Below are 16,448 nucleotides of genomic sequence, written 5' to 3'. Positions count from 1 at the left end.
AATCAAAGTGGCGAATCTGCCCGCCTCACTTTTTTTTTTTTAAGTTTTAGTTTTGGAATGACTTCACAAGCATTACTGCAGAAGTAATACTTCAGATAAAGTTAGAAATCCGGTCCAGAAAGCTGCGTAGCTGTCTGTCTGTTTAACTTTACCCAGTTAAAATTTTAAAATACTTCAGTTTCAGGTGGAGGCGTCGTTTTCTCAGATTTATTTATCAGACCGGACTGTTTTCACAGGACATAAGCTTGAGAAAAATAAAAAATAGGCAACAACTTTGTGCACAAAATAAAATAAATATTAAGCAACACACAGCCTATCTTTTGTTCACAGAACATGCAACGCAAATTGTAACAGTCGTGCGGTTACCGATTTAGGAAATGAATGTCCACCGCGCTACAATTCAGGCTCGGGTGCCGCCGCAGCTCACGGCCAAACGTTAGGCTGAGAGTAGAAAAAGGATTTCTAACAAGCCAAACATGACAAACTGCAGGGAAAAGCAGTTCTGGTGCAACAAGACGGACGGGTTCTGTTAGACGAATGCACAAATGGTGTTGGTGACTCACCTTCCGTTTAATGTCTGTAAACTGGGAGAACATCAGAGACCAGTAAAAAGCCAGCTCAGCAACGTAGTAATTGTACTGCCCGGGACTCAGAGGCTTTGTGTGGGGGAAGAAAGAAAAGCAAAACACACCTTTGACAAATATGTCGCCTTCCTGACCTGCTTACATTATCGTGGCAGAACTAATAAAGAGTAACATCAGTAAGACGTGCTGCCCGCGCTCGCATTTCAAAGCAAATAATTACCTGAAACGGATAGTTGTGCCAACACTGCCTGACATCCCACATCCAAGGTGACTGACGGAGACAAGTCAAACAAAATCTAATTACCTACAGAAAACATCTTTAAACGGGAGCTAATATTAGAAACCAATCGAGCGCAACAGTATCACTGTTAAAAAATAAACAAACATAACAGGAAGTGGTTGAACTTACCACCCACAAATAGCGAATGGCGTAGATAAAAATCGCCAAGTAAAAGGTGAATCGCCACCTGCAGTGATAGAATCAGACAGAAATAGGAAATTAAAGATTAAAAAAAACATCACTTCATTTCAATGACAGTGCAAACGTTTCCCCGCGTAGGACAAACTGTACAAATACAGAACGTTACGCATGTTCTACAGGGATATGTTTACGTTGTGATGTGATGATGACACAGCATGAAAAGGAAGTCAAAGCTAATATAAATATCTCGCCACAGGAAGTTCAAGGACCGAGGGATGAAAGCGGCCGAGACGTTTGAATTTAAAATCGATCGCGTCAACTTTTAATGAGACGTTTGATTAAAAAAGGGCAGAAGAAGTTAGCGGAGCTCCTAATTGGGTGTGGTCCTGCGCACACATTTATAGAAATGTATTGAGCCGTTTGCTGTGGGATTGCACTACGGGCTGGCTGAACTTTATAAAAAGGTGTCGTGCCTTCCAACAAGCTGCTGTCGGACAGAAGGAATAGTTTTATAGCAGATGTTCACTTGTTTGTCTGCAGTGCAGGAACCCTGGACGATCGGAGCTCACATAAGTCGTTTTTAGGGGTTTTTAAAGTAGCCTTTTTATAGTAAATACGAGAGGAACGTCGATTGTTTTGTTTTTTTATGGCTGAAGTAAAGCTTTACAAGTCAGGGCAGCCAGAGGGTGATTTCTGAAGCCAGTTTGTTTGTTTGATTTCAGCTCCTCAGCAAACAGAGAATCAGGTCTAGATTCCCAGCTGTGATACGGTTTGCGATAAACGGAGCTACCATCTCTGAAAGTAACATTTCAAGTCTAAACAATTCGATTTACAGACAGTATAAGGCTCTAAAAGACAGGATTTCTAATTCTACCGTTTACCCTGGTAAATATGACAATGTTCTTTTTAAAGTTAGCATAATATTCTGGTCAGCTTCCTTTAAGGATATGTCGGCGTTGCACTAAAAACAGCAGCCCTGTTGTGTAAAAGGCATCCCTGTTTACTTCAAAATAAGGCGAAAATCGGCCTTATTTACTGTCCAACAAACCAGTGGGTCCACCTGCAGTACGTACTCTTTTCAGTGTGAATGCAGTTTTCATTTCTGCACCCATACGGAAAGAAAACTCCAGAAAATAAACATTTGGTGATCATGTCGACAGATTAACTCATTCCTATCCAAAACCTTTAGATGAACAAAGCGTTGATATAAAGAAGTTTCAAAACCCTGGTTTGAAAAAAAAAGAAAAAAAAAACATTTTACAACACTCCCAAGTCACTGGGTGGACTAAAAACTTTAATTACAAAAAATATCCTAAAAATGATGATGCTTCAAGGAGGTTAAAGCATCCAGATGTCAGGTTAAATGCTAAATTTGAGGCACCAGCATTTGCCAGCATGGATTAAAACATTAAAATTTACAAATTTATAAATGTTGTTCTTTACAAATACTTTTTTTTTTTAATAAATAAGGATGTAACAGTGAATCCCGTGTTATGCGAACTCTGACTCATCTCTCTTCCAGTTGGCTACCCTTCGATCGCTTCAGTGTGGCTCACGGTGCGGCTGAAGACAAAAAGGTCTTTAAAAATATGCGGTCCACTTACGAGACGCACAGTCATTTCCCTCAACCAGCCTACTGAAGTTCTGAGTCTGACAGTGTTTACACACTTCACTGCCGGCCCCGTTCAGGTGTAAAACTCCACAGCAGCGTGCTGCGGTGACCTACATGCTCTCGCAGAACTTCGTCTGCATGCTGGGCCTGTCTTGGTTCCGGCGGACGCGAAACCATCTCTGTATCTTCCGTTCGTCCCAGTCCAGCTGCTTGGAGAGTCCCTCCAGCTGCCTCCCGTCTGGACACTGAGGAGGACAAAACAGGACTCCGTCATTAGGCACGTCGTGAGGCGCCGGGGCTGGTGTGCAGCGACGCGTGCGCGGCTTGGCACGCGAACAGGGAACGAGCCTCCAGAGCAAACACGGGCGTTCACGTACCGCGTTGGACTGATAGAGCCTCTCCAGGACCGCGTTGGGCTGAGCTCTCCGAGGAACTCCCTCCTGAATCTGAAGTATGTGGGCACAGGGCTTGGCCACGAGCCTTTGTACACACAGACAGAGGGGGAAAAAAACAGAAAAAAAGAGAAATGACGGGTGGGAACACAAAGGTGATTTGGTGCAGATTATCAAAGAGGCCCGTTAAAACCACATTAACCTCCGTCATGGTTTGCTTAAAACAGATACGCTCGGCCGAACTGAACGAGGAACAGAGAGCACGAGGGGGAGCTTTCGGCGTGGGGGGGGCGAGGTGTGAGAAGTCCTGGAGAATGTGGCACCTCGAGCCTAAACAAAGCGTGATGGCCTGCCGTGAGGCGGTATGAGGAAACAAGTCTGGGAGGAGCGCCTCTGGCCGAGACCCTAATGTGTGTCACAAGATCATCTGTTTGAGCTGACCACTGCTTCTATGAAACACCATGAGATCCACAATGGGATCATTTACAAACAAGAAAACAAAAACCTTTCTGCCATTTCCACAAAGAAACAGCAGCACGGAGAGTGGCATTCGCCTTCACAAACTAATTTTCTGTAAAATATTCACTTTTTTGTGTGTGCGTGTCGAATTGAGGAAGGCTGTTTTAACAGCTCACACACACAGCTTCCTGTGATGGCAGCAGGAATTATGCAATTTATGTCTCTCCTCAAGCAACGACCTAAAAATAAAATCCTAGCAGAGCAAGTTTGGGGAGTCACTTTAATGAGCCACTTTAAAAGACAGCTAACATCTCCTTTTTCTTCTTAAAAAGAAAAGAATGTAAACTGTGGCATGGCAACATGTTGAAAACAAGTCTATAGACAGCTGTTTCTCGGTAAGGTTTTGTTTTTTTAGGACAACTGTGCGTTGACTCACTTCTCAAGAATCCATGTGGCTTGTGCTTTATTTTTTATTTTTTGCCATATAAAAACTTAAGTCTCCCGGCAACGACGCTTCCGCAGCACGACGTGGACAGAAACGAAGGAGAAACTGCCTCAAACAAAACTAGAAAAGTAGCAAACACAGACAAACAAACAACCAAAAAAGCCCCTCACCTCTCGAAAAGCCGCCTGAGCAGCAGAACCCCCACAGCCAGAGGCAGCGCGTACAGCATGACGAGCCCCAGCTCGGGGTACTCCACTCCGGCGGGCGGATGCTCCAGGTCAGCCCAGGAGACATTTTCTGGGAGCCAGAACCTCTCGCTCCAGATCCAGGCGGAGACGAAGGAAGTCATCGGAAACAACGGGAGCCCTCGGGCGCCTGAAAAGAGCCAACAAACAGCAAACAGTTGACAGCGAAGTCTTCCCTCCACGCCGCAGCCCTGCGCTGAGTAAGCATCACTGACTCTGCTCAGACCCCGCGAAGTGAAAGTCAAATTTCAGGCTCGACTTGCGGCAGCTGAGAAGCAACACCCACCACTGTTCCAGCGAAACGTAGCCGACTATAGGCGTGAACACAAACTATTTGCCCTGGTGGACTCATCTTCCCCATTTTTCTTTTTTTTTTTGTGCGTTGGTAGTGTTGACTCGACTCCCCGGGGGAGTCGGAAGTGGCTAACGTTAGCTAGCCGCTAAGCTAGCGCCGCTCATTAGCATTTAATTAGCAACTTTGTTACCACCAATTAACTTTTCCTGTGCCATCTTTTCAAGTACTTTTTTCACACATATCGAGCCCTTTATTTTAAGTTATATCAGTCAAAACGAGGTTCGAGTTTTAGTTGGAGTAAAGCTAGTAACTGAGTCTAGCAGAGGTAAGCTAACAGCTGAGCTAATTAACATTTAATTACCTCAGCCACCTTTTTAGGACCAATTAACCTATCCTGTACTGTGTTTACAAACTGTTTGCCCACAACTAGGTATTTTTCCACGCATGCTGAGCCATTTAATATAAGTTAGATCAGTCAAAACAAAGTTTGCGTATGTATCTATTTATTTTAGATTTTAATACATGTATATTTTGTGTTTATTTTTATGCATTGTGTGTACGTGTGTTGGGTCTGCACCTTTTCTACCCCGGCGCCTGCCGCCGGTGCGCCGCGCGGGTGGAGTTTACCAGACCCCTGCAGCTGGCCTTGTGACAGACTGATGTAAGCTTCTTCCTGTGTGGTTAAATTGAGAATCAAACGTACGTTCTTATACCAAATACGTCTGTGTGATATATTTAGTTATGTTATGTGATGTTCTTAAAAAGAAAAAAAAACAAATGACCCAACTTTTGTTTAGATTCCATCCCTGAGTCTGTTGTATGTCAGCGATAAAGGAGAATCGCAGAGAAATGAAACTGCAAAGCCTTAAATAACGACTTAACAATGAGTCCATTTGAAACAAAACTGAAAATTAATGTGTATAAAAGCCGAGCAAATCTGAATTCTGTCTTAGAATAAATTAAAGTAGGTTGATAGTTATAGCATGTTTAGTTGTCCAGTGCAGCACTTTTACTATGCAGCACTCACAGCACATCAGACTTACTGTGCACAAGATTTAAATCTCCCTATATTTATTTTTATTTCACTTTCAAGAAGCCAGACTTTGTGTGTATGTTTTATTTTATTTTTTAAAGTGGCCTTGAGTAACATTTCCTCTGGTTTTGCAGTGAGATCAACGTTTTTCTTTAGACGTTTCTTTAGACATCTTATCACTGCGGTACCTGACCGATTTCAGAAAGAAAAAACAATTTTAGACTACCTGATTTTAACATATGAACCATTGAAGCAAATAAAAGCTTCATGAGGGATCGCTGAGTGTTGTGTCAACACATAATACAGAAATTAGCAACAAAAAAATAATAATTTGAAATGGAATTTTTAGGCAGCAGCCTGCCCCTAAGATACAATTTCTTCCCATTTCTTCAGATGAATCTGTGAAAAATGCCAAATATAGCACAGTATGACCTGTAAAATTGAATTTTAATAGCAGCAAGATGATCCCCAAAGTTGAAAACTTGGTGTACAGTACAGCTACATATCTCAGGTACAGAGTAGGCACAGGCATGAGGAGTGGTTCAAATCTTTTGTACAGTACTGTGTATCCAACTCTAAAAGTCTGAACCATATTGAGCGAACTGATTGCAGTAAAATGATGAATGATGCAGGGTCTGGCAGCGGCAGCAGCTGCTCGTCGGCGTCATCCTGTAGGTTTCTACATCAGTACCAACCAGCCAGAGAGCTGCTCCGCGCCGCGAACAAAACCCCTCTCTGTGTGTGTGAGTATGCAGCTGCAGCTTCCGAGATGCCCTAAACAGATCCGTGACCCAGTGTGGAGGGCCTGGGGACTTCAGCCACGGAGGAGGGGGGGATATCCTGTGCTCGAGGTCGGGCTTTTCGCTTCCCTCTGCACTGGCGATTTCCATCGTGCTTCAGGGTTCTGTTTGCTTTGACCAGTTCTTTGTCAGCCTCGGCTTCGGCTCGGAGAAAGCGGGGCGGTTGGCCGTGCTGCACGCGATCCCGTTAGTGTCGACCCCCTCCGCTGCTTGGACTCTTCCATCTCACGTCTAGAAAAAAAAAAAAATCTGATAGTTAGGGAAGAGTTCTTCATGTCAGGGACTGCTGTAGCCTCAGCACACAGAGGAGCGGACCTCCGGGATCACACAAGGTAACATTGCATTCAGGTTTTTTTTTTTTTATTCTTTTAATCTTGTATTTGGTAGATTTTTCTGCAGCCCTCAAGGGTCATTTTGAGTTTTTAAAGATCTAATAAATGAGCAGATGAGGACACAACAATAACAACAGCAGCAGCAGCATCTGTTTAATGTTTGGCTCAGATCTCCACATGTCTCATCCAATCACGTTATGTTGACTTTGATTTTTCAGCAGATAAACAAATGGATGAGAAAAAGCTGAGTGATCCACTGAACAACGTGTCACTAATCAAAGGTAAGTCAGCTTTGTTTTTTCTCCCCCTCAAAGTATGGTCATACATAATTTAGGTGAATGACTTGGCAATGTTTTGCTCCTCTGCTGGCACAGCATACCTTGCTAAATGTCAGAGCTAAAGGAAAAAAAAAAAGGATGAGTGAAGTATTTATTTTTTGGACCTATAAGTAAGTTGGCTTTTGAGCTCACGGGGCTGTAGATGGCCTTTTTGTTTTTGTTTTTTCAAGAGGATGATCTCTCTTGTTTCAGCAGCTTTTAAAAGGACTGAGTCACTCAGAGGATGCTAATGTTTATTAGCTCTGACTGGAATGACCGATGGCGTGGAAAAATCCAGTTATAGCCCAACACAAGGGGGTTTAGAACTTATAAAGAGGCGTTTATGGCCAAACGTGCGGGCGCATCGGTGAGTGGATCAGCCCCTGCATGATGAATGAGCACGGAGAGCACAGCACTGTCCTCTGTGTTACTTCACACAGAATATTCCTCAGATTTAGTTCTGTGCTGAGCATTTTGTTGTAATGTCACACCCCTCCTGGGAGTGGGATCGGTGCTTTCCGAGGGCGAGCGGTGCGAACCCTCTGACTCAGTTTTGCCCATCAGACTCATTGGGAAGGCATCAGGCGGCAGGGGAAACATAGACCGTGATGGCTCCAGCCCTCAGCGCACTAGCTAAAAAAAGACTTTCTCCTTCATTTATTTATTTTTTTTTGTGTCTGTCGACACTGGAGGCACTGCGATGCTCACTAACCACAGCCCCCCTATAGTCTCTGGTGTATTTTTGCACACACACTAATCCATTCCTGCTTTGTCAGGTGTCATTCTGTGGCACAGAAAGGCATATTGGCTGCTGGAACAAAAAAAACGTTTCTAAAGATAACGTGTTGCACTGTCATGTGAAATACCCTTTAACCCCCGCCTGGTGTCTTTTCAGACAGAGCGGACCCGAGCGGCGCACTTCCAGCACAGGGGAGCGAGCCCACTCACATTCTGGCTGCCACTCATGCATATGCAAGCATGAAGGCGCGCTGCCCTCGCCTCCTTTGTCTGGCACGCAGCTGGTTGGTCATGTGGTCTCAGTCAAAGGATGTCACCAGCAGCTTTTTAAGGCTTTTATTTATTCGTTAATTTTAGGGGCATCTATAAATGTCATCTGAAGGAGAACTGCTGACTAACGGCGCACGGCGGAGCATGTTTTTCTGTCGAGACTCCACGACTCCGAAATCCTTTTAGTCCTGTGACGGGTCCATTTATGGTGCCTGATCTGCCCTGCCTCTCGTTTTCAGGCTCCACCAAATGTTCGCTCTGAGATTAGGTCATCTCTTTTCTTAGCTATGGTAGATTAGGGGATCAGGATATTCTCTGGGCATTTTGCAGAGCACAAATATTTTGTGCCGTTTGTTTCCACCGCCCCAGGAAACACAACAGACCCTTGACAACGTTGGCAAGTTCTTTCCCTTTGTGTATTGTGTTCAGCTGTGGGCTATTATTGGACAATGTAGATGTGCCAGAGGCTCGTACGTGGCTGAGGTGATGGACAGTTTGGACAGAAATCGCAGATAACTACAGCTCCCTCTATTTCTGGACTTCAATTAGTTTACGTAAGAGGCCTATTTCGATATCTAGGGAAATCATCTCACAGTCCTGGTTAAATATTTGGGACTGTGGCTGAATTAACATTGTGGAAAGTTTTGCTCTCATTGTACGCCGTTTGTTTTTTTTAAGGAAAATGACTCATTTTCCGTCATCATACTTTACATTCTGCGTCCTTTCACCTAATATGGGCTCTGCTCTCACAGCTGCAGGTTCTCCCAACTGGAAATCCTAATTTGTTTATTCTGGCTTTTATTATTAGATGACCTGAGCAGAACAAACATGGGCTCCTCTGGTGACTCGGAGAAGATGATCCAGCGCTTGACCGACGAGCTCCGAGAGGCCCAGGAGCTCGCCGACATGGAGAAGCAGAAGCGCAGCGAGCTGCAAAGTAACATGGAGTTTCTCAGCTGTTCGCAGCGTTGGCATACCTACACATGCGGCCAACGCCAAACAAATGATATAACTCCATTTATGTTCCCAAGGTGTCCTGGAGAAAGAGAGGAAAGAGAAAAAACAGCAAGCTGATGAATCCGCCAAGCAGATCCAACACCTTCAAGGTACATTTCTTTACTCATGGGTTGGGACGTTTTCTCTCCCAAGGGAGCGCAGCGGTAAGTGTCTGAACACTGACCTCGTTTGGGACAGGCCAGCTGCAGCAGCTCCAAGACGAGCTGGGCGTCCTCAGAGAGCAGCTCGACGCCTCCTCCAGCTCCTGCGACGACCTCCGGGACGCCCGCGACGAGGCGAAGGCGCTGAAACGCGCCCTGGAGGCCGCCGCCGCCGAGAGGGACCGCGAGGTGGCTTCCGTCCGGTCCAACCTGGCGACCGTCTCGCAGGAGCTGGACAAGTGGCGTCAGGCCGCCGGCAAGTACGAGCGCGAGGCAGGCGACCTGCAGCGGGACTTGGAGCAACAGAGCAAGCAGTGGCAGAAAACCGCAGAAATACAAGGTACTACACGGGGTATCTGTTTCTGTTGGAGTTACAAAAAAAGTATTAGTATTGTAGTATCTCTTAGTTTATAGTTTACAAGTAATTATTCAAATCAAGTCAATAGATTCTCTTTTTTTTAATAAAACTGCTTATTCCTTTCAAGAAGACGTGTTTAATCTTCAGCTGTTTTCTATCAAGTTCAGAGAATATGTTATAAAAACTCCCCTGGTTTGAGTTATATTGTGGTGCTTTTGAACATCTCTTAAAGCAGAATACAAGCAGCCCAATCCGCTCGTTTAATAACGCGTGTTTCCCTCCCAGCCAGTGAGCTGCAGTCGCTGCAGGTGGAGTGCAACGGCCTGCAGAAAGAGTGCTCTGCCCTGCGAGCTGAGAAGCAGGACGCGGCGAACAAGCACCAGAAGGAGAGGAGCAGCCTGCAGAGCGAATGCGGCTCCCTCAGGGCCGAGAAGGAGGAGATCCTGAAGAGCCACTGGAAGGAGCAGGCCGACGCGCAGGGCGAGCGCGCAGCACTGCGCAGCGACAAGGAGGCGGCGCTGCAGAGGCAGCAGCAGCTGGAGAAGGACCTCGGCGGGTCAGTGAGCTTCATCCACGTTACCTAAAGTGGAGCTGCACGCGTCGCGTTCACGTCAGATCTGTCCCGTTTCCTCAACTCGGCTCCGTTTTATTTTTACTACACGGTGTTCTACATTCCTGTCTTACTGTCGTCCTTTTGAGGTCACTTGTTTTTTGGGTCTCTGGTAGTTTGCGGTCTCAGAACGCCGAGCTGAACAGCAGCCTCAGAGCCCTTGAGCAGTCCCAGCAGGAGCTGGAGGAGAAGCTGGAGGCGCTGCAGCTCCAGCGCCAGCAGGACAACGCCAAGCTGCAGACGCAGCTGGACGAGGCGGACGGCCTCGGCAAGGCTCTGCAGAGAGAGGTTTGCTCCTAAATCTCAGACAGAATACACCAGCGGAGAGCAGTTCTGCCTTAAACCCAGCACCTGGAAACATTTTACTCATATTTTCAGTTCCGGCAAAATATTCCCTACACAAAACTCCCCTTCCCCCTCTTATCATGTTATGCTGTGATCAGAGCTGTGTTGGATCAGACGTGGGGACCGTCCGAGGTGTGCTGCTGACCACGCTGCCTTACAGCCACAGTGCTGACAGGGTTTTAGCATTTTAACGACATTTCCCTGATTCGTTTTCAATGCAAAAACCCCAAAACATTTACAGCACACACAATTTGGTTATAAACATGAAACAGTCAAAACTTTCAACCACTGGTTGTCTTTCATTGTCAAAACATCAGTATTCTGGTGTGTTTTTGTCTGCATGACAGTGACAAATTGGAAAACATCAGAGAACAAGACTTTTTTAATATAATAATAATTTGATATCACTGAGTGTTGCTTCATAATACTAGAGCAAAAATAAACTTTAGGCCCCCCACAGCTATGTCCAAATTGGAGCGTTTGAATTATGTAAAACAGATCTAATCTGATACTATAAACCGCTACTTTCCTGTTGGGTGTGTGGTGGTTTATGAAGAACATTTGATTCATTGTCTTATAAAAATAATTTGACACGGTTTATAATCAGTGAAAAATCTCAAAATCCTCAAGATTAAGGGCATTTATGACACATTTACGACATTATTCATCGAAAACTGAGAAGTCCGTGTTTGTAAATGACAAGTAAACGTCTCAGATTCCTCCTAAAAGGGAAAATTAAAAAAATAAAAATAAAAACACCCTCCAGTCCAGTCAAGTTGCTCCCTGCTGTCATTAGAACAGGAGTCATATATTTTTGTAACACGAACACAGGAGGTCTGAGCTCACCTTGATGAGCTGATATAACCTAAAAAAGAAAGAAATTCAGCAGTGGCTCTCTGTGCAGGAGAGAATATAAAAGCATATGAACCAGACAAAACCTGTAAGAGGACGGATTTGAGTGACCGACACAGGCACAGCAGCGATGAAATGATACTTTTATTTTATTTTTTCCAATGAAAACTTGTCCTGTGCTTCCGCGCAGTACGAGGAGGCCCAGGCGGAGCTGTCGGACCTGAAGGAACAGTGTAAGAGGGCCGAGCAGGAAAAGCAGCTGCTCTCAGATCAGCTGGAGGAGTTCAAGGCCAACATGGAGGACCTGCAGGAGAAAGGGTCAAAGGTGAGAAGCCGCCTGTCAAAATGTCCAACAAGAGGGGAGCTTCCTTTCCCATGCCTCGTGTCTTAACTGTTGCAAGTCTAACTTATAAATCAGTTAAGGGAGAAAAAAAAAAACTTTATTTATTTATTTTTTTAAGCAAAAATCCTTAATTAGCTGGGGGAGGGGGGGGGATGCAAATTTGCAGCCAAATTGTGTTGAACACATTTATTTAACAAATGATCCACAGGAAGGCAATGACAAAATCTTTTTTTCTTTGGTAAGAGTTACTTTAGTTCAGCAGCCCTCCTCCTGTCTCTTCAGCCATAGTGTGTGTGCTCTTCACACACACACAGGTTCCTGAAGCTGTAATTTGTTCAGAAGCTGTCAGGTTACCTGCCTCAGAGACGCTAACCAGGCCCATCGCAGATAGGGGGACGGGTTGCCAGGAGGCTGCATTTTACCGACTTTTGTTGTTCGCGAGAAGTGCTGCTGGCCTCAGACAGCCGCCTGTGACCTGAAGCTTCGTTTAAACACCAGTTAAAGACACGAATGAATAAAGCTGCGCCCGGCCACAGTCTGTCCCGTTGCAGCTGATCACTATAATATCCCCTTCCCTCCCGTAGACGTCCCTATTGCTGCCTGTTCAAGCCATAGTCATCGGCCTTATCCTGGCTTTGCTGTATTGGTGCTTCGGCGCATTGTGGTAGGAAGGTACACATTATTCCTGTCCAGTCGGCCTACACGCCTCTCATTCTCATCCGTGCGTTTTTGTCGCCTTGCATGACCTAATCGGGTCTCCCTCGCTCCTCCCTCCCGCCGAGGACGCTTGTCGTCTGAGAACTCGAACCTCTCTTAACCGTTTCAGTTTCAACACCTGCCATCTGTGTGTCCCGTCTGAATGGCTTAACCTCTGCTCCTCTCAGTTGGCTGCAATGACGCTCATTTTCATGTAAAAACAGCTTCTTTGTGACTTCCACTCACTCTCCGCCTCATCATCAGCTGCAAGCAAAAAATAACCTTGGTGTTCCTCAGATCGGAGGGTTTTATTTTTTATTTTTTTGCGGTGCTCAAAGTTCGCCTCTGTTTCTCTCTCGCACCTGCAGAAGCCGTGGATGATCTGGGGTCCTGTGGTCGCCGTGGCTCTGACAGCCGTGACCGCTGCCGTCCTCCTCAGGACCTGAGAAACGCCCTCGCTCCACCGCGCACACACACGAGTTTACCCATATCTGTCAGCGGATCTCATCAGATCCTGCCCTCTCACCATATCCGCACCGTTTATCTGCGAGGGCTCCTATTTAACTCGTTTAATTCTCGAGATGTTTTTCTTTTTCGTAGACGGCGGCGGCGGTTAAAAGAATGTCAGTTCTGCGCGCGAATCGGTAAGTTTGTCTCCGTTTACCATCTGGACTCGTAGGATTAGCAGTTAATGAATGTGCACCTAATTTTATTTATCTGATACAGTTTAGGATCACTTGGTGTTTGAGTCTCTCTTAACAAAAAACAAAAAAAGTAACAAGAAATGTCGTTAACAGCAGCTGACAGAGTGAATAAAGAACGTCAGTGATGGAAAAGTGGACGGCGGAGGTGGACAAGGCTAACTTTGTCTTTGCAGAACTGTTAGTAAAAGTAAAGAACTGGTTTCAGAGTTGAGATAAAGAGTGTTTGACTTTAGTTTGTTTTTCAGTAAAGCCTCATTAAATAAAATTGCAGCAACTCGCCTCTTGTACGTTTTTTTTCACAGTTTATAAACTGCAGCCTTTTACTTTCAGACGTCTCTTTTATTTGAGCTCGTTCACGCTGCAGCCCTGCTTTATTAGCTGAATAAAATAACTTAATGCTGTCGTGTAAATTCATGAATACCTTTAAAGCTCACTGCACCCCTCATTTTACCAGGTTTTTCATCTCTAATGTTCAAAGGGAAAGTCGATTATGACTAAATAAACTACAAACTAAAACTAAACAGCGACTTTACTTTTAAATACATGTAATCAGTATCCAGTATAAATAAGTAATATTAGTACAGGCTTGTCAGTAATCCAAACGTTATCTTTTAATGTGTGTTTTTAAGGATTATGTTAGCGTATAATAATGAATTTAATCAGAATAGTTCTGTTGGTTCTAAACGCAGTAACTCTGCTAAAATGGAACAGCAGCCTCAGTCAGAGCTCGTCTTTTCCTCACCGTAAAATGGACTGTTTAATAAATATATTTATGATTATGATGATGATGAGATGGAACCCAGTGAGTTGATCAGCTTTTACCAGACGGAGCGTGGACAGAGAACAACTGTGGGTGTCCTGGAGTGTCTTATCGTCCATCTTTTGGTCCCTGTGAGCCGTGACTTGTCCTTACGTCCTACAGAAGCCGTCAGATCCTGCCAGGGTGAGCACTTCAGAGACTTTTTGTTTCTGGATTTTTACCAGATTTTTTTTTCGATTGCCGAAGCACCCGTCTTAAAAGCTGCTGCGGCAGGAGACAGCTGGTTCCAGTAAATATCAGAGGGGACATCTGAAGGGATGTAACCATGTGGTTCTGTGGCGGCTCGCTGTGCTGCTGCGGATGTTCCTTAAAGGACCAGCTCAGGCCTCAAAAAACAACATTCTGCCATAGAAGAAGAGCCTGTGTGAATCCCCAGATGTTGAGGAAACGCATCAAACTCCTTGTTTGGTTTAATTTATATCAAATATACCTTGTCACCTCCAAATGAGGTTTTGGACTCAGCATTTCTTAGTGAATGATCCGACCATGGCTGCGTTGGCCCTTCTGTTAAAGGTTTATAAACTGTCCGTAAAGTTATCTCTCCCGAGAACACGACGGACCCCGTAAGGGCTTTCTCATCTGCCATCACAAGGAATCTGATCCACTTATTTGCATCAGTCTGCCCTTTCGGTTCTGTTGGCTTTGCCGTGTCAGGAGACGTAATTCGTCAGGAAGCGTAAATGAGGACGCAGCTCGGCTTGCGTCAGGAATATGGCGTGAACGCGGCCCACGAGCAGGTTTAGGACAACCCCTCGTGTCCCGTGTAAACCCAAATATGAGAGACATTCCTCGTGCAGCGTGAGCCTCTCTGCCCATTTGTTCTGCTCTAGTTTGCATGTAGGTCATCAGCAGCAGATCGGAGTGACGTTTTGTGCTCCGCAGGCCGCAGTGGGTTTTTATGAGACGCCCTTTAGGACAGAAACCCTTCTGGCTTTTACATGTCGTATCAAAATCTCTTGTATTTACTCATGGACCTTCTCACCTGAACCATGCTGAAGCTAACTGGCTAAAATTAGTTTTTATTTCGTAGGAGGCCCACCCATCGATTCACGTTACCAGATTGGACGTCACATGACCGGCACATGCTAAGCCAACATTTTTATGCACGGAGCAGAACACGGCCTGGTGTAAACAAACACAATAAATTTGCTTAAGGCACTCAGTGAAGGAAATCAGTATCAGATCAGAGATGCAGCAGAAAGACATTTAGGACCTGAACCATTCCGTAGATAGACAAGTGGTTTAACGTTCCTCCTGTAAATATTACTGTAAGAAGCACTACAAATCTAAGATGGCAACATTTGAACCATAAGAAGTTGACAGAGTTATGGGTTTGAATGTGTTCGACGCCTCTGATGCACAAAACCAAAAACCACAAGCAGCAAAATGTTATTAAAGTTCTGAATCACATTTTCCATTCAAAGAAGAACCTGTGACCCTTATACACATCTGAGAGCGAGGTAGGTCCAGGTTCTGCATCATAACCAATAAGCTGTTGGGCTGATTAAACCCCTTAAATAAATGTGGTAAATTAGAAACATAAAATTGATTGCATGGGATTACTTCTGTCATCACATTTGTTTGGGGTTTCCTTTATCTTAAATACTAAAATACGTTTTATTTCTTCTCGCATTGTTTGCATCCTTCAGTGAATTTCGGGTCTCCTGCAGGCCAGAAACGAACTTCGGCCAGTTAAGCTACGTTCACACTGCAGGCAAATGAGACCCAGTTCCAATTTCTTTGCTCCTATGTGACACATTGGATTTTTTCCTATCCAACCGAGGTCTTTCCCATATGTGCTACTGAATCGAATACATATCCAATGATTTCCGAGGGGCCTCAAAGTGAACGTTCATGTCGCGTTTCATCCAACTTTTAGGTCAGATGAAAGGACAGAGGTCCCTCAGGTCAACGTCCCATCAGTCTTTACATCGACTCTTCATCCAGACGTTCCTCTGCACAGAGGCAGCAGCCACCGCTCCAAAAACAAACATTGTTTATTAATATCTGCACCAGTGGCGTCACTAGGCTAAAATGTTTTCAAGCCCCCCTAAATATTTTTGGTGTCAAATTTTTTTTTTTTTTTACAAAAAATTCAATATAATGTGGCCAGAATATGAGTTTAAATAAATAACCATATATAATTTCATTATTAACTCAAATATATTATCATAAATCTGTCAGTTTTCTTTTTCTTTACAGTGTAAGGTAGAGATCCTCTTTGGTGCGTCGTTATCAAATCCATTCCACTTGTTCATATAGAGTACTCCCTCACCACATGAAATCCACTCCATGTTTTCCCTACAAACTTCGTTATCCGATCCATTCCATTTGTTCATATAACATACTCCCACACTACATGGATTCCAGTCCACATTTTCTCTGCAACTGTGATACAGAGTGCTAGCAAGTTTACAAGCAGAGCCAGCTAAGAGCAGCATGAACATTCAGTGAGCAGACCAGGAGAAGTTATTCCAGTCAGCTTTTCTGTTGTCTGTATTTTGTCGTGAGGATGAGACATCAGAGATATGGTGAAATAATTACATGTGAAAAATACTGTCTGGGCCACCTGTGGAAGGTTTACTGGAGAATGTTATAGCAGTAATAACCGTTTTCTACA

At 44.6% G+C, this 16,448-nt stretch overlaps 2 protein-coding genes across 6 annotated transcripts in view; one reads left to right on the top strand and one right to left on the bottom strand.

The window, feature by feature from the left end:
* LOC108232041 (ceramide synthase 5) overlaps positions 1-4,558 on the bottom strand; it is an 8,970-nt gene extending 4,412 nt beyond the window's left edge. Inside the window, exons 1-7 of one of the 2 annotated variants that reach the window (XM_017409553.3) lie at positions 4,445-4,558; positions 4,084-4,288; positions 2,995-3,097; positions 2,732-2,862; positions 994-1,051; positions 805-855; positions 564-656 (exon numbers count right to left, since the gene is read on the bottom strand). In XM_017409553.3, coding sequence (XP_017265042.1) covers positions 564-656; positions 805-855; positions 994-1,051; positions 2,732-2,862; positions 2,995-3,097; positions 4,084-4,262 — 615 coding nt within the window. In that variant the 5' untranslated portion in view covers positions 4,263-4,288; positions 4,445-4,558. Of the gene's footprint in view, positions 1-563; positions 657-804; positions 856-993; positions 1,052-2,731; positions 2,863-2,994; positions 3,098-4,083; positions 4,412-4,444 lie in introns of those variants that run through there. The other variant, XM_025004518.2, reaches the window with a different exon arrangement.
* On the top strand, positions 4,432-13,285 carry slmapb (sarcolemma associated protein b). Of its 4 annotated transcripts, none has more exons than XM_017409548.3 (10): positions 4,432-6,618; positions 6,840-6,899; positions 8,752-8,880; positions 8,975-9,049; positions 9,138-9,440; positions 9,744-10,014; positions 10,185-10,356; positions 11,456-11,590; positions 12,193-12,280; positions 12,673-13,285. In XM_017409548.3, exons 2-9 carry the CDS (start codon positions 6,848-6,850, stop codon positions 12,274-12,276), a joined length of 1,221 nt encoding a protein of 406 aa, XP_017265037.1. In that variant the 5' UTR covers positions 4,432-6,618; positions 6,840-6,847; the 3' UTR covers positions 12,277-12,280; positions 12,673-13,285. The 4 variants fall into 4 exon arrangements, with proteins under 4 accessions (XP_017265037.1, XP_017265040.1, XP_037833073.1 ...); XM_017409551.3 differs by having other exon boundaries at positions 6,837-6,899; positions 12,193-12,272; XM_037977145.1 differs by having other exon boundaries at positions 6,837-6,899.
* Positions 13,286-16,448: the final 3,163 nt, after the last annotated feature.

Source organism: Kryptolebias marmoratus, linkage group LG8, assembly GCF_001649575.2.
Source record: "Kryptolebias marmoratus isolate JLee-2015 linkage group LG8, ASM164957v2, whole genome shotgun sequence".
NCBI classification, from domain to species: Eukaryota; Metazoa; Chordata; class Actinopteri; order Cyprinodontiformes; family Rivulidae; genus Kryptolebias; species Kryptolebias marmoratus.
This window is presented reverse-complemented; position numbering and strand designations above follow the sequence as displayed.